Below are 21,931 nucleotides of genomic sequence, written 5' to 3'. Positions count from 1 at the left end.
AGGTTGATATTTAAACTTGAAAAAAAATACATAATAAATGTATACGTGATCATGATGCAACATAAAATAATTGTTGTGGGAACGGTTTGGGAGAGAGAGGTAGGGAGGGGTTTTAGTTTGTGTGGTGTGTTGTGATAACAATGTTGAAATTGAGAGGTTTAAACTTTAGTTTAACTACTGGGGGGAAAAATTATGGAGTCAGGCCACTGAATTTAGAATTAGGCCAGAACAGTGTTTCTAGTTGCAGCAGCACAATAGTTAGATAACCTAGGTGGGGAACAACCAGGAGATCACTGCAACTCACACAAGTTGGAGAACTATCTCTCTCTCTCTTGCAAATATATGCCATCACACACACTGGCATTTAAAGAGTTAGAATTATAAAATGAATATGTGGTGTTATGATCAGGGCTGAAGTTGAATAAAAGATTGTATTATTTTCAATCTGACATTACAACAAAACAGAAAATCCATCAAAATCAGTGTTGTTGCTAATCATACATATGCTAGCCTGTTTAACAATAATTTGTGATGCCATCACAAACACTGGCATTTAAAGGGTACAAATAAAAAAATGCCTGCACCAGAATGCAGGAAATTAAGTCTTTGTAACAAGAAATTTCCTGGTGGGGGACCCCCAGACCCCCTGCTTAAACAGTGGCCTGACTGGGGCTATATTTTGCACTATATTTCCTGGCCTGAATGATTTCCCTAGTCCGGCCCTGGTTAAAAGCCTCCAATGCTTATTAGTGTGTGTGCGTTTGAACATGTGCATGTTTCAACCATACATTTCCATTTATTAAAAAAAAAAAAAAAAAAAAAATTTAATTAAAAAAAAAATTACATTTTGTTTACCTCCTAAAAATAATAGTGGGGGGTTGCGGCTCTCTGACACCGTTATGTGGGGGTCGCAGCCTGAAGTTTGGGAACCCCTGGATTAGTCGACTAATCGAAAAAATAATCGACAGATTAGTCGACTACCAAAATAATCGCTAGTTGCAGCCCTACTCATGAGTAGGGTTGGGCACCGAAAACCGGTTCTAATTAGGAACCGGTTCCTAACTTCCGGTTCTGGAACCGGAAGTAACATACCTGTATTTCGATTCTTAAAATTTTTTTTTTTTTAAATTACTTTGTTAATTAATACCCTAGTTACAGTACAGCAACCAAATTAAACTGTATCAAGTCAACTGAAAATGTGAATAGTATGAAAAAAAAGTTAATAATAATAAAAAAAAAAAAAAAAATCTCCTGCGAAATAAGCTGTGACCTGCACCTCAAAGAATCGGAACCGAGAATCGTTCAGAACAGGAATCGATATGGAGAATCGGAACCGGAACCGGAATCGTTCAAATCCAAACGATGCCCAACCCTACTCATGAGCAGTAAATAGGGATGTCCGATATTATCGGCCTACCGATATTATCTGCCGATATTGGCATTAAAATGTGATATCGGAAAATATCAGTATCTGTTTAAAAAAAAATATTTACATTTCTATAACCTTTATTTACCCAGGCAAGCAAGTAAGAACAAATTCTGGTTTTATTTATTGTCAAAAGTATGCATAATATTGTGTTAATTCCACAACAAGATATATGTAATGTTAATTACCTGAAATTATTCAGTTTTTTGGGGGGGAAACCCTGCCTATATCGGTATCGGTTGATATCGGTATCGGACTTTAAGAGTTGGACAATATCGGTATCGGTAAAAAAGCCAATATCGAGCATCCCTAGCAGTAACTACTACATGTTAGGTTGATAGTAGGCTTGCTGCCATAGTTACTCTGTGTTGTAAAACAGAGTACATTACTTGACCACCGGTGTATGCTTTTTAAATTATTCTTTTTTATTAAATTTTTATAAATAAAACCCCTTTAGTTAATTTTCCCATATCAGTGCCCCCCACATTCATCAAATAAATAACTAAAATTTGTAAAATACTAAGCATGTTATCAATACTCAAGTTTCACTTTAATTTAGAGTAGATTTAACTTTTCATGAAGTAGAGAAAGGGGGCGAGAGAGACGGTCCATCAATGAACAGATGGAACATTGACGGTACCTTCCGTCAGTTGGTTTATTTTTTAATTAAAACATAACATCAACTCTGTCTGTCCAACAAATGGATACTAGTCATTGAAAATGTATTAAAAACAGACCGATCAATGTAGCCACATGATGTTAAAGATTAAAGAAAGCACTCTACAGATATTGATTTTGCTAAATGTAACGTATCACTGGTAATTTTGGTGTTGTCATGTTATGAGGGCAGACGTTCCACTCTACTGGTTAAAGTTGCTTACTCGTGAGTAGTACGTTCGTTGATAAAGAAAAATAATGTCCACAGCTGCTCCAGTGTAAAACGATATCCAAATGGTTCATTTCTCTTCCACAGCGAAGTCTTTCTTTACAGAAGTGGTCCTAAAGCTATTTTCCTAAATATTCACGTCACTACTACAAGTACAAGTAAGTAAGTAGAAAACTGTATTTTCCCAGTCTCCAAAATCACCGAAAATTCCTCCACACTGGAAAGCCGTAAATCAACTTGCCGGCTCTTTCCACAGCAAAACGGTAGGCACGGCACAGTGGTCTAGAAATTCAGGCTTCAATCTACCGGTATGTTGTTTAGTCTATCTGTTCAGTACTGCTCAGCACTGTTTCAAGATGCAAACTGACTGTTCTTCTTCTTCTTCTTATTTGAATTTCCGGCAGTGTAGACGCATCGTGGCGTATTACTGCCCTCCACAATTCTTGCTTCGTCCACACTTGAGAAAGTTTACACTCCTCTCCTTCTTCTTCTCATCTTCAAAACACATTTCTATCGTCTCTGTCTCCTTCTTCTCTGCTTCTAGAATGTTTGATTATGACATCATACTGTGACATCACAAATGTTCTAGAATGTTCTATTATGACAAATAAGACGGTTCAATGACTTTTATCTAAATCCAATCAATATTACTAATGCCGTTTCAATGTAAGGTTAAAAAAATAAACATATAAACATTCATATAATACAATAACCTAAATATATAGCTTTGGCTCCTCTACACATGTTGTCATGAGTTTATTAGTAGGGATGTCCGATATTATCGGCCTACCGATATTGGCATTGGAAAATATCTGTATCGGTTTTCAAATTTATTTAGATTTTTTTTACATTTCTATAACCTTTATTTACCCAGGCAAGCAAGTAAGAACAAATTCTGATTTTATTTATTGTCAAAAGTATGCATAATGTTATGTTAATTCCACAACAATGTTATATGTAATATAACATATGTAATGTTAATTACCTGAAATTATTCAGTTTTTTGGGGGGGGGGAACCCTGCATATATCGGTATCGGAAATTAAGAGTTGGACAATATCGGTATAGGTAAAAAAGCCAATATCGAGCATCCCTATTTATTAGTCATGGGACATTTCACATCACCGTGGCCCTAGTTGATAGTAGGGCTGCAACAATTAATCGACATCTAATTGATTATACTAATTGTCAGCCTGTTAACACTTCGTTTTGTGTTTTTTTGGCATAACATTTTCTTTTTTCTTTTTAAATGGATTAATTGAAGTACGGTAATAATCAACAGATGAATCAATTATGAAAATAGTTGGTTGTTGCAGTCCTAGATAGGAATATGGCTCACTCATCATATTCATATTGATATACCGGTATCTATTCAGGTAGAAATAAATGCTGCAAAGAGATATTCGCACATCCAACTAGTTCAAAATGTGTTCAAAGTCCTTCATGGGATTATTCTGTGCTTTAGGAGTATACACAGTATATTGTGTTTGTTTATGTAATGTGTCGAAGACATGTATTGTGTACATTTATTGTGCTGAAGAAAATACCCTTTCATACTAATGCTGACATGTAATTTGCCGGGAACATATATTTTCATACTATTCTGCCCTTCTCTTCCACAATTAGTCAATTACAGAGTAATAATAGTAGTAATAAAATTACAAAGTTGGTAATAATTGGGTCCAGAGGGACTGAATAAGTAGTATGATCAATAACTTGTGATCAATAACTTGTGATGCTGAGCAAGAGCAGTGTGCAGGATCTTCCTTTGTCAAGACGGAAATAAATGCTCAAAACAAATGTATGTATTAATTCAGAAAATCTAAGAATAAATGAAAGACTAGGGATGCACCGAAATTTTTATTCTTGGCCGAAACCGAAAACAAGGAAATACTTGGCCGAATACCAAAAACCAGTATTTATTTTTTATTTATTTGCCAACTTGTACTATTGCATGAATTAATTTAATATATTTTGCTTTTGATTTATGTTTTTCAATCAAAAGAAATTATTACAAAATTACACAGTGATGAAAAAACCTGTATTAACTCTATTGAACATTGTCCTTTCCACCAGACATTATACCAAAAAAGTATACATTTAATAAATAATAAATAAATTAGTCGCCGTCTGTGCTTGTGGAGCAGACAAGTACCGGCGGACATCTGTACCAGCTCTGTAAAGCGGCCTTGATTGATCCTCCAATATCCAAGAGGGATATCGAGACTGTACTTGATCCGCGGTATAAAGACCATTATTTGATGTGGGGGAAAAGCAGTGTCCATGTGAAATGATTCAGGGTTTAATTGGATTTGATGGAAATGCCAGTTGATGATGGAGATGAGGCGCGCAGCACAGAGGATACGTTGCGTAAAAGAGGACGCGTACAACCTAATTTTGCGTGTGCGCTGCTTTTCCCCCACATCAAAGACATGCTCTTTATACCGCAGATCAAATACTGTTGCAATGCAGTACAGGGATTTGGATTCCGGAGCGCATCGCGTTCACAGAACAGCATGGGTTGCCGGCACTGTTTGAACCACAGTCTGAGCGGGCTGAGTAGGAGGAGCTTGACGGCAACATTTGCTCCAGGCTCTCATAGGAAATTAATGCGATGAAACAGCCATAGAGATAATCAAATTCTTTGGAAACGGCATCACATTTATGTCTATACTTTTGCTACAATAAAAAAAGAAATTTGGTTAAAGTTTTCGGCCTTTTCACTCTCCCAGCCGAATGGCAAATGTGTTAACTCACTGGAGGACAAACCCGAGATAGTCCGGGTTAACTCGCCATGCTCTGGGCGCCAAACCAGAGAAATCTTGGGTTTTAATCCATATTTCTTTTATTAGCGATATCCATTCATTTTTCATCCATCCAGCCTGACGTTATCATTGGGAATGGGTCTGAGCTCGCAAAGGGCAAATACCGCCGCCTATCGTCTCCCGGATGGTATTGCACATCATTGGATTGGATTGGCTGGGACTGTGCATCAAAGTCCGGTCCAGGTTTTACTTCTAGGGCATGCAGCTAGATACTATTGCATTGACTGGGGGGACTGGGAGCATCGTGGATTATGTGTTTTGGACTATAACGTTGGATCAATGGACGCGATCGATATTTGGAATGGCGATCAGGAATTGGATTACCGGTAATCTTTTTGCATGACATCAGATGTGAGGTAAGGCCTTTATGTTACGAATCTTGGGGTAATCAGATGTTTCTATCACTGCCATCGGAGCATGTGTGTGAGGTTCGCGCCGACCAAAGTACGGAGAAGTGATTTTTCAGATCCCTCTTCTCTTCATGCATGAGGACACATATACTATCGATAATCTAGCGTTTATTTGAAAACTATCATAAATCAAGCGACAAATGGCACGATTTCTAAGGAAATACATTTAAGCTCGATTTGCTGGAGTTTATTGAGATGAGACAGAACGCCCTAGAAATATATTGATATTCATCACGGTATAAAATTGAAATGTATGTATGAAAAAATTATCTGTTTTGTGCATGTTGACTGGAAGCAAGTCATTGACGATCACTGTATTATTTAGATCTATTGCCATTATATTTGATATGTTTTAAGCACTCGCAAATAAGTCCTATTCTCCATTGGATAAAGCATTGGCCCAGAAGGGCCATCAGCAGAGGGCGCTGTTGGCCCTGAATGAGTTAATAGCCATTGTTGGCCAAATATGTTGTGCATCCCTGATTAAGACCACCACGTCTAAAGTTTTGAAAAATCATTCTCACTGGAGGCCAAACCCGAGATAGTCCGGGTTAACTCGCCATGCTCTGGGCGCCAAACCCGAGAAATCCCGTGTTTTAATCGATGTTTATTTTATTAGCGATATCCATTCATTTTTCATCCATCCAGCCTGACGTTATCATTGGGAATGGGTCTGAGCTCGCAAAGGGCAAATACCGCCGCCTATCGTCTCCCGGATGGTATTGCACATCATTGGATTAGATTGACTGAGACTGTGCATCAAAAAAATAAGTCCGGTCCAGGTTTTACTTCTCGGGCATGTAGTATCGTTATAACAGATGGACTGAAGACACTCAGAGCAGCGTGGATTATGTGTTTTGGATATATAACGTTGGATCAATAAACGCGATCAATATTTGGAATGGCGATCAGGAATTGGATTAATCTTTTTGTATGACATCAGATGTGAGGTAAGGACTTTATGTTACGAATAGGGGTGTAACGGTATGTGTATTCGTCCCGCGAATTTACGGTACGGCCATCACGGTGCGGTACGCGCAGCCATACGACGAATACGCCCCACAGCGCGCACACACGTGAGTCGCACATGCAGGCACTCGCGAGGTCCGTGCGAGAACAGCGCGCGTGGCCGGGCACACAGAGTCAGACTTCAGAGAGGCGAAAGTGCACGGAGAAAGGCACATACATTGGAACAGCTGCAGGGTCATTACAATTTTACAGTTTTCTTTCGTTTTCTTGTTCGCCCAATAACGTTAACCAAATGAAACCAATGGAAAGACACACACACGCGTCACCGACACACACGCGCGCGCCAACAAACACTATCAACATTCTCCCCCGCCGGACTCACAGGCACAGCTCATCAAATAAAAAATAAATAAACATACTTTTCCGGACAGATCATCTGAGCTCCTCTCCAGTTGAACTGTCTGCTGCTGTGTTTAAATTCAAATAATCCTCTGCCATTGCTGTTCTCTAGTATTCAGTCTCGTCGTGAAGTTAAATTCTCTCTAGAAGTGAAACTGAAACTTATCAAGGATAAATTGTTAAAGGGGCAGTAGGCAAGTGGATGCCTGAACACAGAATGACACCAGTATCACTGACTACCACAGCAAGCCTATCGAATATTATTCTATTTAATAATAATAATAATAATTATCATAAATATAATATAAAAAAATAAATAGAAAAATCTGTTGTACTGAACTCGTACAGAACCGTGACCCCAATACCGAGGTACGTACACCCCTAGTTACGAATCTTATAGCAATCAGATGTTCCTTTCACCGTCATCGAAGCGCGCGTGTGTGTGTGTGTGTGTGTGTGTGTGTGTGTGTGTGTGTGTGAGGTTCGCGCCGACCAAAGTCCGGAGAAGCGATTTTTCAGACCCCGCTTCTCTTCGTGCATGAGGACACATATACTATCGATAATCTAGCGTTTATTTGAAAACGATTCATAAATCAAGCGACAAATGGCACGATTTCTAAGGAAATACATTTAAGCTCGATTTGCTGGAGTTTATTGAGATGAGACAGAACGCCCTAGAAATATTGATATTCATCACGGTATAAAATGGAAATGTATATATGAAAAAAGTATCCGTTTCGTGCATGTTGACTGGAAGCAACTCATTGACGATCACTGTGTTATTTAGATCTATTGCTATTATATTTGATATGTTTTAAGCACGCAAATAAGTCCTATTCTCCATTGGATAAAGCGTTGGCACCTAAGGGCTTTGGCCCTCAATGAGTTAAGAGTCATGTCATTCATAATTTGTGGCATTGGCTACTCTCAGCTCTGGAGGATAGTGAGTCGTTTAAAGTTTTCTCATCGGTTCTGTCCTCCCCATCTCCTCTATAGTTCTCCCTACATCAGTTTAAAGCCGAGTGTATTGAAGTCACGTCTTTCCCCTCTTTGCTGGTTGGTAGGGCTGTACCGAATAGTTCGAAGCTTCGTTCATAACGTTTTCTAAATCAACATTCGAATAAAAATTAAATAATATTTTTTGTACGTGTCTATTCATTCTGTTTAAACCAATGGGTTTTTTCTTCACAGTTGCAGATAAAGATTAGGCTACACTAATATTATACTATTATAGTATGACTCGTCATAAAAATTTAAATAAAACATTTATCATAAACGATGGCGCTCCATCAAGAAACCATCACTTTCGTACCAACCGTGCCCTTATTGGATTATTTATGTTGACGAAACTGACAAGTTATATTCATTCAAGAAAGTTGATTTAATTTGAAAAAAGACTAATTTAATCAGATGAATAACTTTATTCAAATTGAGGATTTAGTTTGAGGATATTTATATAAAAAAAAAAATATATATATATATATATTTAATTACGTCATAAAATACAACGACAGACATTCAAAGCTTCGTTCGAATACTTCAATACAAGCTTCGAATGTAAAAACAGAAATGACATTCGGTACAGCCCTACTGCTTGGTATCTTGGTTATAGACCTGTGCTCATCCCAGAGACGAGCGAACCCAGAGATGAACGTTAAGCTAAACTGATCACGGGGGGCCTGCCAGAAGCCAAGTGGTCGGGGGCAGACGGGAGGCATCATTGGATTTTAAATTCCAGTTGAATGACAACAAGGGCCATTCAAAGATTTTTACCCACAGACAGCGTGGCCAAACGCAAGAATGCACCCTTTATGCAACTGCGTGGAACCGGGACTCACCCGTTAGAGGGAAGATGCCAGGTGGTGGCGGCTGGCCGTAGGAGGGCATAGAGGGCATCCTGAGGGAGGGAGGAGGCTCCGTCATGGGGGGCATGGGCAGACCGGCGGGGGGCAAAACGGGCGGAGGAGGGAAGGGTATCATAGCGGGCAGAGTCACATCGTCCACGACCAGGGGGTCATTTCCATGATCAAACAGACAGAGGTCCCCGCGGACGCAGAATCCCTTCTCTGTAGGGGCAAAGAAAGACAAGACAATAAATCAACAATAAATCAACAATAAATAAATAAATAAATAAATAAATAAATAAATAAATAAATAAATAAATACAAAAAGAAACATTTTCTATTTAATTACCTGAGCCGTTACAAGTCATAAACCTCAGTGAAAGATAACGGCTATAAAAAGACCCCAGCCACAAACTGACCTCATTGTCCTCTCACTCTCTTCAGAGGTCGAAATAAGTAATTTCACACATTGCCTCTTTTGAAAGACACTCCACTACTAGCCTGCTCTGCTCAAAGAGCATCCAGGCTCTGCTTACCGCTTCCCCTGTTCTCGCTACTGCCGAGCTCACAGAATGACATGCACTCCTAATGGTGGGAGGACCACATTACATAAAGAAAATGCACTCTTCGTTTTACCCTCCTGGCTTAATAAGGCCAATTAAAAAGAAATGTGGGGGATCTTAGCTGCATCTAAAAATAAAATAAAAAAAAACATTTGCGTGGTCCGCCCCAAGATTACATAGAACGCAGGAGGACCTGGATGTTTTAAATCAACAAGGTCTGAAATTCAAAGGCTTGAAGCATTCAACTTTAATAGATTTCACAACTTTTCAATGACTAGAGGACATCCTAAAATCTAATATTTTCTACAGGAGTCCTCTATGTGTTTTTTCTGTGGTTCCTTCTCTAGTAACTATTAGCAACCAGCTTCACTAAGAGGTGCAGGTCCCCGGCGATTGAGTGAAAGAACAGAGTGAGATGAGGAGAGGTGGGCTATGAAAGAAAGAAGAGGATAGAGATGGGAGAGTTGTGTGTGTGAAGTATTGGTGATGGTAAGCCGTGACCCTATGGGACAGACAGTGTGATAAGTAGAAACCCACATGAGTCCCTTTGGAGAGGTGGCTATGAGCCTGTCTGTCTCTCTCAAGGGACTGGAGAGGAAAACTAAACAGGGGTCATTAGTGATGAACTAAACAAAGACCTCAGTGACCCTCGTGGGAAAATGACAAAACATGACATACGTCGGAAGATGGTATACAAAGCGGATAACGTGGCCAAATTCAGTAGAATGTAATTGTCATACAGAAAAATGCTCCCTACGGTTGATTAAAAAATACCTATCACTTCATATCAAACACATGGTTTAGTGGAAGGAAGGAAGGAAGATAAGAGGACTCCCCCCCCCCCCCCCCCCCCCGGGTTCGATGACCAACTCCATTCCTACCGTCATAGTCCCTGCAGCGCTGCTTGATCGGAGTGCTCTTGCTGTTGAACGGCTTGCCACCGCCGCCGTCTTGTCTGTGGTTGCTGTAGTAACTGGACCAGCTGTCCGACGTGCTGTCAGCCAGGTGAGCCACGGTTGCCCCGGAGATGCCTCCGGCTGCGGGTGCTCCGGTGACTCCGGTGGGGGCGGTGGAGGTGGAGGGGAAAGGGTGCTGGGAGGGGGGCAGGAGAAGAGGTGGTGGTCCTGGTGGATGCTGTGGTGGTGGATGCTGTGGTGGATGGTGCTGTGGATGCTGTGGTGGATGCTGAGGATGCTGAGGATGCTGAGGATGCTGAGGATGCTGTGGTGGATGCTGCTGCTGTGGATGCTGCTGTGGATGCTGCTGCTGCTGCTGCTGCTGCGGGGTACATGTGATGGAGTTGTAATTGTCCTGATCCTTCCTCTCCACCTTGAACTCTGTTAAGACATGGAAGGAAAAATGTTTTTAATAATACGGTGTATCAATATCACAGAGTTCACATTAAATCATTAACAGTGACCGTGAGAATACAACGTTCAGAGATCAAAGTGCGCTAATTAGGCATGCAAAACTAAAGTCTTGAGTAGCTACTTCTACCATCACGTCAAAAAGACATAGTGGTGAAATCAACCTTGCAGGTAATATGGCCGATTCCAGTCCATGTTGTTCAATCCCCACTGGCGAGTCTGTAGTACAGTCCACATTGCTCCTTATAGACGGCAGGCGATAAAGACTAAACAATCCTACAGAAGGCGATCTGCTACATCTGCTCCACCTGAGGAAGCCTCCAGCAGTGCTTCAGAGTTGCGCCGTGCGTTACTAACGTAGTCCCGGCAGCAGTCACAGTGACTAAGCTACACCAGTGTGTGGTCCAGGTGGGACCAGGCGCCTCACCTCTGGGTCCTCCTCGGTCCCTGCTCTTCCCTTGGCTGCCGCTCCGGCTGCGGCTCCGACTGCGGCTCCGGCTGCGGCTCCTGCTGCGGCTGTAACTCCTCCCCCGTGGGCTGCCCCTGCGCCGCTTGTGGCGCTCTCGGTCTCGATGGGACTCACCACCACCACCACCACCACCACCGCCGCCGCCGCCGCCGCCTTTACCGTGCCGCTCAAAGTTCCGCCGCTTTCGTTCCTCCGGCCTGCGGTCATCGCGGCTCCTGTGAGATTGGGAATTTTTTTTTTTTTTTACAGGCAACATGTTCGAATGAGGAATGACATTTTTTAAAGAAAAGCTATGACGCAGCCCGACAGACAATTGCCATGGCACTAGGGTTGGGCATCGTTTGGATTTGAACGATTCCGGTTCCGATTCCGATTCTCCATATCGATTCCTGTTCTAAACGATTCTCGATTCCGATTCTTTGAGGTGCAGGTCAAAACAGGTCACAGCTTATTTCGCAGGAGATATATATTTTTTTTCTTTTTTGAAAAATCTTAATTTTTTTTTCTCATACTATTCACATTGTCAGTTGACTTGATACAGTTTCATTTGGTTGCTGTACTGTAACTAGGGTATTAACACTTTGATTGCCATGGTTAAATTCATGATATACCATCCCTTGCCAGCTCTATTTAACATGGAGAAGTTCCCCTTCTTTGCAGAGCTATAACTTTTTAAATTCTATTGCTAGATTGCCATTATTAGGGCCCATTCAATGTCCTATATGTATTGTTCATGGTGTAGCAACGTTAAACTTTTTCATTCACATATTCATACTAAAATATGGTCTAAAGTATAAGTGTTTTCATCTCTTTCTGCAGCTTTCTCCAGAACGTGATTTATAGCCCCAAATGCATTATATTGATGATCAAATACAGTTTGGTAGGAATCTGTGCGAGATCAAAAATTTCAACTGGACGTACTTCTAGAATTTACTACACGTCATCTGATGTTGACCGGATGGGCGAGGGGGCATTTATAATTCCGTGGGCAACGTTATACCATTCATCTAATGTGGGTCATATGTTCATCATAGCAGTTTATATCGAACACGGTAATACTACACGCTAAAACTCACCCCAGTCTCCTCGGGCCGTTGGGCGATCAGCGTGGAGTAGACAGTTTTCAATTATGGGATGTTGAAATGCCCGATCTATTTCCAGGTTGTATAATAGTATATACGTCCAAATCATGTTGTTTTTTCGAGTTTTTCCACCGATCGATGTTCACTGTGTGAAGACAGAGTCTCTCTAACATTAGCGAGTGCCCGGACCCCATATGGAGTGAGTCCTGCCGGTTCAAAGGTTGACATCCGGTTTCGATCTGCCACCAGATGGCGCTCTTGAACCGCTAGAGCAGGGGTGTCCAACCTTTTTTGAACCAAGATCTACTTTTTTATTTACCACCTAGCCCGAGAGCTACCAGCCAAAATTGTATATTGTAAGCCGTCATTTGAGGCTTTATAAAAGCAGCATAATGAACACAAATCTGTCAGTGCCGAGTCTGACCTCATCTTAAATAACAAACAGCATTGCTTGTTGTAGTTAACAAGGAGAGGAAGAGTTGATTTAGCAAAAAAAAAAAAAAATTTTTTTTTTTTTTAATAATCGAATTTGATTAATCAAGATCTACTTGAAATCAGCCCGCGATCTACCTGTCGATCGCGATCGACTGGTTGGGCCCCACTGCGCTAGAGGGTTGAGAGGAGATCAGCACTGTGTGTCAAGGCTGCGGAGGGGAAATATGATTTCGATCACAGATTTTTGAAATATTGATATCAAAGACGAGTTACGGCATCCTCTGCAACTTGAGCATGGCGGGGAATGACGAGTTCCGGCGTTTTCGGCAATTAAAGTGTTAATTAACAAAGTAAAAAAAAAAGTTTTTAGAATCGAAATTAAGAATCGAAATGCAAATATGTTACTTCCGGTTCCAGAACAGGAAGTTAGGAACCGGTTCCTATTAGAACCGGTTCTCGGTGCCCAACCCTACATGGCACCAGGGCTGGGCGGTTTCAATTTAGATTTTGGTTTCCCATGATCATGAAAACAAGATACATCGAGAAAGAATTATTATTGTGCTGCATGCCATGTTGCCCTCATTTTGTCTTGTAAATGCAGTGCACCCTTCCTTCACAGCAGTGTGCCCCCCCCCCCCCCCCCCCCGACAAAACTGTAGTTTCACCTCATGTTGAGGGAGGAGGGAGCCACGACACGTTTCTCCAGTTCTTTGGTAACTTATAGAACACGCCAGAAATGCAGCCTTTGGTCCAGAAGAAAGATAAAATAACTGTGTTGTCGTCGTCATTATGATGTTCTCAAATCAATGAGTAATTGTGTTTAATAATCGTGATTCAAAATCTAAATAATCTAAATATTCTTGATTATGATCTTTGCCATAATTCAGCAGCCCACAAGGCGCCGTTTTGTATTTTTGGGACGACAGAAAAGGGTGTTTTGTTGTTTGTGATGCATCTCAATATCTCAGAGACAAGGACTGGGATATTGGACACCAGGGTCTAATCAAGTCAAAAGCTGGACTCGCAGGAACTAGCTATACCCCTGAGTGACCAATACTCCAGAGAACGGTGAGGGAAAATAGCAACAGTAGATGTTAGGAGGGGTAATAAGGACACCATGTACAACAGTATGGCTGGTGACTGTATACAAGAAATTCAGGCCCTGCAAATTTGGATAGTCAAAATAAAGAATTAACATGCACTCAACAGCCCTGGAGTGTAGGTATTGGTGAGGAACTAGGACAGTAGAACTACAGCGAGACATACCTGGAATCGCTGAAGTCTGGGCGGTTACGAAGAGGACTTCTCCTCTGTCTGCCGTCTCGCTCCTCCTCTGTGGTTTCAGCCTGGAGGAAAAACAGTCACATTAGATTAGCTACTCCTTTATGTCTCTCAAGCCCACAAAGAGTAAAGCAACTAACCATTAATTTGGTTTCAAAGACAGAGTTATAAGCAACACACCAACATTATGGGAAATGTGCTTAGTCTTCTCTAGAGTCAGACAAGAAGATGGATACCATTTACATTTAGCTGGCGCTTTTATCCAAAGCGACTTACAAGTTCTGTATGACAAGTCATCAGGAAGGGCACAACTCTATCAGCTGAGTAACAATGTTCATCAAAGTGTTGAGTGCTACAGTGTAGGTTAATATATTAGGACAAGTGCATGACAGTGAGGTTAGTTAGGGTTAGATTCTTTTTTTTTTCATTTCAGATAATGGTTGAAGAAGTGAGTCTTTAGTCGACGGCAAAAGATTGGACGGGTTTCGGCTGTCCTAACTGTGGTGGGCAGTTCGTTCCACCATTGTGGGGCTAAGACTGAGAAAAGGCGGCTTCTCCTTGATGACCCTCCCGGAGCTTGGATAGGAGTGGGTCTGAGACGGCCAGAAGATGCGTAGGGGTCTTGAGGGTGTGTAGTTAGAGAACATTGACCGGAGGTAGGAGGGAGCGGTTCCCTTTGCCGCACGGTATGCCAGGTCGAGGGCCTTGAAGTGGATTTGTGCGGCAATGGGGAGCCAGTGCAGGTCCCTAAGAAGTGGGGTGACATGGGCTGACTTCGGTAGGTTTGAGATCAGGCGGGCCACTGCGTTCTGAATGAGGTGAGAGGCTTGGTGGCAGTGGCCGGGAGGCCAGCGAGCAGTGCGTTGCAGTAGTCGAGGCGGGAGATGACTGTTGATTGGATGAGGAGTTGGGTGGCTTCTTTTGTCAGGAAGGGGCCAATATCCTCTCCGTGTGTTCAGTAGAAAGCTACCTGGCTGCAAGCTAGCCTAGCTTAGCACAAATGAACTGAAGCGGATACGGACCACAAACCTAAGCTTAAAACTCCGGGAGAGTTGTTTTTGGCCAATAACTAGGATAGTGGTCCCTATCCACTAAGCTAGGCTAACTTGCAGCGGGATAGCTTTCTACTGAACTCACAGAGAGGACATTGGTTGATTGGTATCCATCTTCTTGTCCGACTCTGGAGGTAAGAGAATTTTCCATAACGTTCACAACTATATGTGCCGCTGGTGGCCGACAGCAGGGTATATCCCTGAAATGTCACAATCCCCAATTGGCTTTATACAACTTTGAAGAAGGTGGTCACTAGATACCACATAGGCTTTAGTGGGAATCAAGTGAACTGCCTGGGAGGAGTATGGGGAAAGAATATATTTTTTGTCTTTATTTTAATTTTAAAAAGATTTGTATATTTTTTAATAAATGGTGGCAATATCGTTGCGTCACTTTTATACTGATAACAATGCTAGGATATCACAAAGTAACATCAACACATTCCAAATGTGATCATGAAATCAAAACCTAACGGGTGTCCTTGCTGTCAGGACATAATTGTCACATCTGATGAAATTTGGTTCACAAGTAACACATCACTTCCTGTTCACCATGCTTCCCCCCCCCCCCCAACCATCTAAATCACACATGTGAAGACTTTGGTCCCTAGATATCACACACAAAGTTGAGTGAGAATCAAGTGAATAGCCTTGTGGGAGTAGGGGAAGAAATTTAGTTAAAGGTGACATGCATTATAAATGTATTTTTTGTCTAGCATTGTATTATAGTAATAGGAGTTAGTATCAATGTGTTTGTGTCTCTAAATACCATATTGGCGGATTGCCGTTATCCAGGTCATTCATTTCCTGGTTCGAAAAAATCAGGTCATTCTGATTTGACTCGCATGGTGACGTCACGTGGCGAGGATGGAGCGGATAGTGATCCGATTGGCTCTGTGGTTGTAGCGCACCAAACAGGGTTTGACAGAGAGCGAGCGAGAGACAGAGGGAGAATCAGATAGACCCTCGCGACAGAGCACACATACACACGCGTGCATCGCGCTGTCGTCTCTCGGTCTGTCTGTCTTTCTGTCTGTCCTTCAGTCTCTCTCTATCTCTCGATTCGGGAGCATAACTTCTAGCGCCCCGTCTATAGCTGTAGGCAGCGCGCGGCACAGTGGAAGACTTCCTCAAACGGGAGAGGGAGAGAGAGAAAGAGAAGGGGACCTGCGTATGTGTGTTTACACAGTGCTCTCTCTCTGTCTGCCACTTGCAGACTGTGTGGATGACTGTCACTGAAAGTGCTTATGGGCGGAGTCCAGCCTATGATGCTTTTGAGTACTCCATTAGAAATATAAAACAATGATTTTTTTTAAATAAACCTTACAGATGTCTTCCATAGACTCACAGGAATTGTGTAAAGTTGCCCAAATAGTGCTAGGAATAGCAATGCAGGTCCCCTTTAAAAAGAAAAAAATGCAATAAGATTTCCTTGGTCCTTATCTGTTCTCTACGAGTAGCCGCGTCTCTGGATATAATTTTCTTGACTGTGCGACTAATGACTAATGATGGATCTTGAAGTCTGTCTGGTCTCCAAACTGTGTGAGAAGTGACAGGGGTTTTGGTCATGGTGGTATTTGTTTTGGTCAGAGGAATACCCTGGAGAACGCACAAGGAAAGGTTTTAGCAGTTTTTCTTTTTCCCTGAGATGAACGAGCAGTCACTTTCCTTGTGCTGTGTGTACACTGGGTCTCATTTTCCCCATGTCATACCCACTGCCTGGTCTGTGTCAGATATCATTCTCTCTTTCTCCCTACTCTTTATTCTCCTTCATATTCTCATGGTGGATATTCAGAACATGACTAAGGTGATACATAGTGATAAAGTACAGGGTTGAAGTTTGATCATAATAACAAGCTAGAGGAGAACAAAGCCAACTTGTCAACTGAACAATTTAAATCTTTTTCTTTTTCCGATTCAAACATGACAGCTTGCTTGCTTTCTCTCTCTCTCTCTCCCTCCCTCCCTCCCTCCAAAGACAGCAAAGAAAAAAACCTAAAATTGGCTTGAACCAAAGATCTTACCTCCACAAATTCAGATTTAACTACAGGTGGTTTGACCTCGTCTTTGGGGGGGTCCTTGGTGGGGGGCTTTCCCAGGTAGCTCTTGGTGGTCAGACATTCAAAGAGCTTATCAACGAATCCTGTAGTCTCTGCAATAAGACAGTGGATAATATTAGGCCCATTCATTCTTTCAGTCATATAATGTCCAGCCTCACTCTACTTTTGCAATGAACAAAACTTTAGGCCAGGGTTAAACTGTACAGCCAGAGTCATGCTAAGCTAATGTCTGTATGTCTCTACACTTAACAAGGCAGTGTGAATAAGACAAATGACAATTCAAATGGAAATCAAATGCAGCATTTTCTCCAGGAATTCTTTCAATTGGCTTGACACCGATTTGATTGATATATAGTCTACAGTGGATTGCAAGATACTGAGCCCTCTAGACCTTTGCACATACTAGAAAGTAATATCAAAATACATTCATTCTGGATTCTCCCCATGCGTTAAGTCAGGGAAAAAAATGAAATGCCCATTTGAAGGGGGAAAAAAATCAACATGATGCACAAAATCGTCCTTGGAAAAAGCCAGTCTACCACTAGGCGCTGGAGTTGTTTCACAACAGCGGCCTATCAGCTGTTTCACAATCCTGGAGAACAAAGATTTTGTGTTAGAAATAGGTAACCCTTTTGCCTGCATGTTGTTGAGAGGGAAACACCCTTCTTTTGAATGGGAGTAGTTGTGTTGGGCTACGACAGTTGTTAGCACATGGGGTTTTAAAAAAAACTGGGCAGCGCTCCGTGAGAAAGTAGAACTCGAGTCAACTTTTACCATAACGCAACCTGCCCAAGACGAGGGATTGGACGGGGTCGTTTAAAAGCTCACAGCATGATGTCACACAAATGGCCCATCCACACACCAACAGCATTGAGGTGCTGGGTTGTTAGATCTGATCTGAATGTGCCCCGAAGCTTCGCTTCGACTAAACTACTGTCAAGTTTTTCATACAACTCAATGTCCAAAAAATCCAAACTATCGCTTTAAGTCTGAAGAAGACAGAATCTGAAGAAAAATCACTTGACGCAGCAATAAAAAATAGTTGAATGGAAGCCTTTCAGTGTGCAGACGTTTGTCTACTACTGGATTTATTCTTGGAGCAGCACTGACTAGAACTGGCTTTGTGGATGAGCTTGTTACAACTCCGCTCACTAGTCTACCCAACAGCCATGTGTACATAACACAGTGGGACTGTATAGAGTTGTGTTTTACTTTATTCCAATATTCTCCCAAAACTCACCACAGACAGTCCAAAGCCTCAGTTTCCAAAGAAATTGTAGTTTTTAGTCGATAATAATACACCTGGCAAAACGCTCACTCTCACCCAGGTTTTTGGGCAAGATGTGGCCGTGGTCGCCAAGTTGATGAGCGTGTGGTCACGAAAAACACAGAGCTGGTAAACAAACAATTCATTATGGACTAAAGGCAGGTCATGACCGATTTTAAGGAAACCAAAACACAACCTGCATCAAGAGTCATGTTCACGCAGCTATGGTCTACCAGTATACACCATGTCATGGGACAACAACTTGCAATATAATAAACCAGCTAAGAAATTGCTAAACAATTATGTTCAATCGCTAAGGCTTGAACCCATCATAAATAAACATAATAACAACAAGAAAATGTTCTAATGCCCCCCCAATGTAAGGTGACTGGGTTCTGAGCGGTACCTATACCTTTCTCTAGGAAGACTTCAAGTTGATCAGCACAGATTGCCTTCAGCTCATCCTCTGCTTTGTCCTTCTTCACAAGAGCCACAACATAGTTGGCTAATGTCGAGGGGTCTGCATTACATCTGCAGATCAAACATAATGCATTTAGTACGATTTTCTTGGTTACTTTAAACAGCACAATACAGCAATCGAGACATGCCCCCCCCCCCCCCCCCAACACATTTATTATACGATTTTATTTAGATTTCTCAACATAATAGGCCTTACAATGTACCCCACGTAAAGAAAACAAAGATCCACACAATGTCATCGACAAAGCAAAACAACGAATCAGGTGCCATGATGAGCTCCACAGGATCACAGTCCAATCTATTTATAATAGCATGTGTTAATCAACCTAGAAATAAATGGCCACATACAAAACACAGGTAGTCTACATGAAACCAGACTAGTCTCTAAAACATAACAGCAACAGAAGGTTCTAGTTTAACTGGGTGGCAGCAGGCAGAGTTTGCATGATTTAATAAGACTACAACAGTAGTAACGTTATGCAGACAAGTTAGGCTACTATCTCTGCTGTATAGCTAACGCTAGCTGGCTACATAAAGTAATCACGTTCATGTTAATAATAACCTGATAGATCTAACGTCAAGTCAAGTCAAACGTTATCTATTGACGTTAGAAGAGTGAGACAAACACAGCACTGATAACATAACAAACTGCACCATGTGGAAGTTATTCAAACGTCAGATTATTTCTGCCACATAACCAGTTAGCTACAAGCTAGCGGCCATGGTGGCTAACTCGTGCAGAATGCAGAGCTCCACGGAGGGCTAACGTCAACTCACTGGCTGGCTAGCTTAGCTTAGCACACAAGCTAAATGTCAACCCACTCCACCACCACTCACATCGGCTCCAGGAGTTTCGCAAGCCACGACTTCAGAGCGTCCACATTGTCTATGATCATCGTGAGGAGAAAGACTAGTATAACACTGTCTAGGAGTTGCTGGTGGTACGTTTCGATAATCCTACTTTCATCGTCTATGAATGTATAATCTTTTTTAGGCCTGCTGTCTCTCTTCACTTGCAGCAGCCTCCATGCAGTGGTGGTTTCAGCCGGTCCGCAGGCACGCCGATCCTCCTCCCGCTGGCCACACGGTGGTAATGCAGCCTAACCCCCCCCCCCCCATTGATTGATTGAAAACTTTATTGACCGATTGCAGAGAATGGGTACAGTACAGTACAGCTCAGTTAAGGGGATGCAGACCAGAGAAAGACTTTCGTCTTGTTTACATCAGGGTCCCCCATTTTCAATTCATCATAGTTAATGCCAGAAAGGCATTAACATGCAATACGCATGACGCATGCATAACGTTCAACATGGAATCATGTCCTAATATTTTTTTTTTTAATTATGTACTTTTTTTGTACCATGATGAAGACCATCGTGGTAGGAGTTTGAATGTGGTTTCAGTTTTTACCATGGTGCTGACAATCGTTTAAAAATAGAATCCCATTTAACCATGTTATCTATGGTGATAATATCATGGTACAGACAGTTACAGTATCAGTATGGATGAATGAATGAATGAAAACTTTATTTAACAGATTGCAGAATGGGTACAAATAATACAGTACGGCTCAATACACACAATTGTTAAGGGGATGCAGACCAGAGAAAGACGTTTGTCTTGTTTACATCAGTAACATTTTCAACCATTTTCAATTCATATAGTGACATACATGACATACAGGTATATAGTACTGTTACATTTGTGACATACATGATATGCAAATATACAGTAGTTACCCATAGATCCTAACCGGCAATTTTCATCACAGTATTTAACTTTTTCTGGGATATATCATAACACATGTTATGTGTCATTATTTATGTGTTACTGTCAGTAGTGGTTCACCCACACTAGTCATGTCAAGCAGGTGTATTGCCATTGTACATGTATATTACATCATATAGAGGAAATGCATGGCATTGCAGGACCACATTGTAATACACAACTAAACAGATTTGTTACATGACTACGTATATGGCCATTGTGTCATCAATATTTGGTTGTTTACAAGTAGCAGAGTCCTGTGTAACCCTGCCTCGAAGTATTCATCAATGTGTTTGGGAAGATAGCGAATGCTAGTTGCTTGCTAGTGTGGGTAGATTTGTTTGCTCCTCGAATCAGGACAAAAGGATATAGAATATTAGACACAGGACAATGAGTTCAACAATATGTCTTGTATTTTATTGAAATGATCAGAATTAGAATGACATCATATTTACAGTAGGGTGGTCCATGGAACACTTAAACAGACATTAATGACATGACAGAAGATATGACGAAAGAATAACCTGGAAGGGGATAGAGAATTATAGTAGGAAATAAGAGAATAGATGGAGAAAAGAGAGATTAAAGATAGAAGTCCAGAAAGACAGATCGAGGACGTGTGACTCCAGACCAAGAGAGTGGAGTCCCACCAGAAAGGGGACACCGGGTCGGGGAGCTCCAGTAGCTCACCACGTACCGCGAGCGCTATTTCAGCGCCGTGGACAACCGTGCTCGTCACGGATCTGGGGTTTAGCGAGTTCGAATCCCGGACTGCAGCCGTGCCTTTCCCAGAGTGTCTTCCCCCCCCATCTGAACCCTTTCAGCCTGTTTCTGTCGGTCATCCTTGACCAGAATAAATGTGATAAACACATAAAAGAGCCAGGGGAATGGCCAAAGTTTAAAAAAAAAAGAAAGGGGACACCGGAAAGAGAGAGAGCTAATCCCATCGCCCTCCTTCTTATGCTCTGCTCTGTCCATAGGCGTATGTGGTCGGTGGCCAATCCAACACTGGCCCAGAGATAACCAGGGAAATGTACAGCTGTACAAATGTACAGCTTTGACACAGATATACCACTGAACTAAGGGGAGAATGAACTTACATAATGAACTTACATAATGTCATAACTCATACTCAATATTCTATATTGATAATGATTGTACCTAATAACATTTGATAATAACTTTTAACTTAGATCAATGTCCTCAATAAGGTAAATAATAAGTACAACCTCACTGAATGTTCTCAAGCCTGATGATAATTTCCCACACTAGTGTTCGTTGGCTGCTTTTGCGGCAATGCAGAATGCTTCTGTTGCAAACAGGTAATCTGTGTTTAATTACTAAATTCCA

At 41.7% G+C, this 21,931-nt stretch overlaps 1 protein-coding gene across 1 annotated transcript in view; it reads right to left on the bottom strand.

Moving 5' to 3' along the window:
• Positions 1-19,866, bottom strand: part of rbm27 (RNA binding motif protein 27) — an 83,118-nt gene extending 63,252 nt beyond the window's left edge. Inside the window, exons 1-7 of the mRNA XM_084320770.1 lie at positions 19,652-19,866; positions 18,747-18,865; positions 17,032-17,159; positions 13,941-14,020; positions 11,116-11,372; positions 10,203-10,658; positions 8,753-8,980 (exon numbers count right to left, since the gene is read on the bottom strand). Coding sequence (XP_084176896.1) covers positions 8,753-8,980; positions 10,203-10,658; positions 11,116-11,372; positions 13,941-14,020; positions 17,032-17,159; positions 18,747-18,865; positions 19,652-19,710 — 1,327 coding nt within the window. The 5' untranslated portion in view covers positions 19,711-19,866. The remainder of the gene's footprint in view (positions 1-8,752; positions 8,981-10,202; positions 10,659-11,115; positions 11,373-13,940; positions 14,021-17,031; positions 17,160-18,746; positions 18,866-19,651) is intronic.
• Positions 19,867-21,931: the final 2,065 nt, after the last annotated feature.

Source organism: Notolepis coatsorum (assembly GCF_963971535.1).
Source record: "Notolepis coatsorum genome assembly, chromosome: 8".
Taxonomy (NCBI): Eukaryota; Metazoa; Chordata; class Actinopteri; order Aulopiformes; family Paralepididae; genus Notolepis; species Notolepis coatsorum.
The sequence above is the reverse complement of the archived record's forward strand: the minus strand, read 5'-3'. Positions and strand labels throughout refer to the sequence as shown.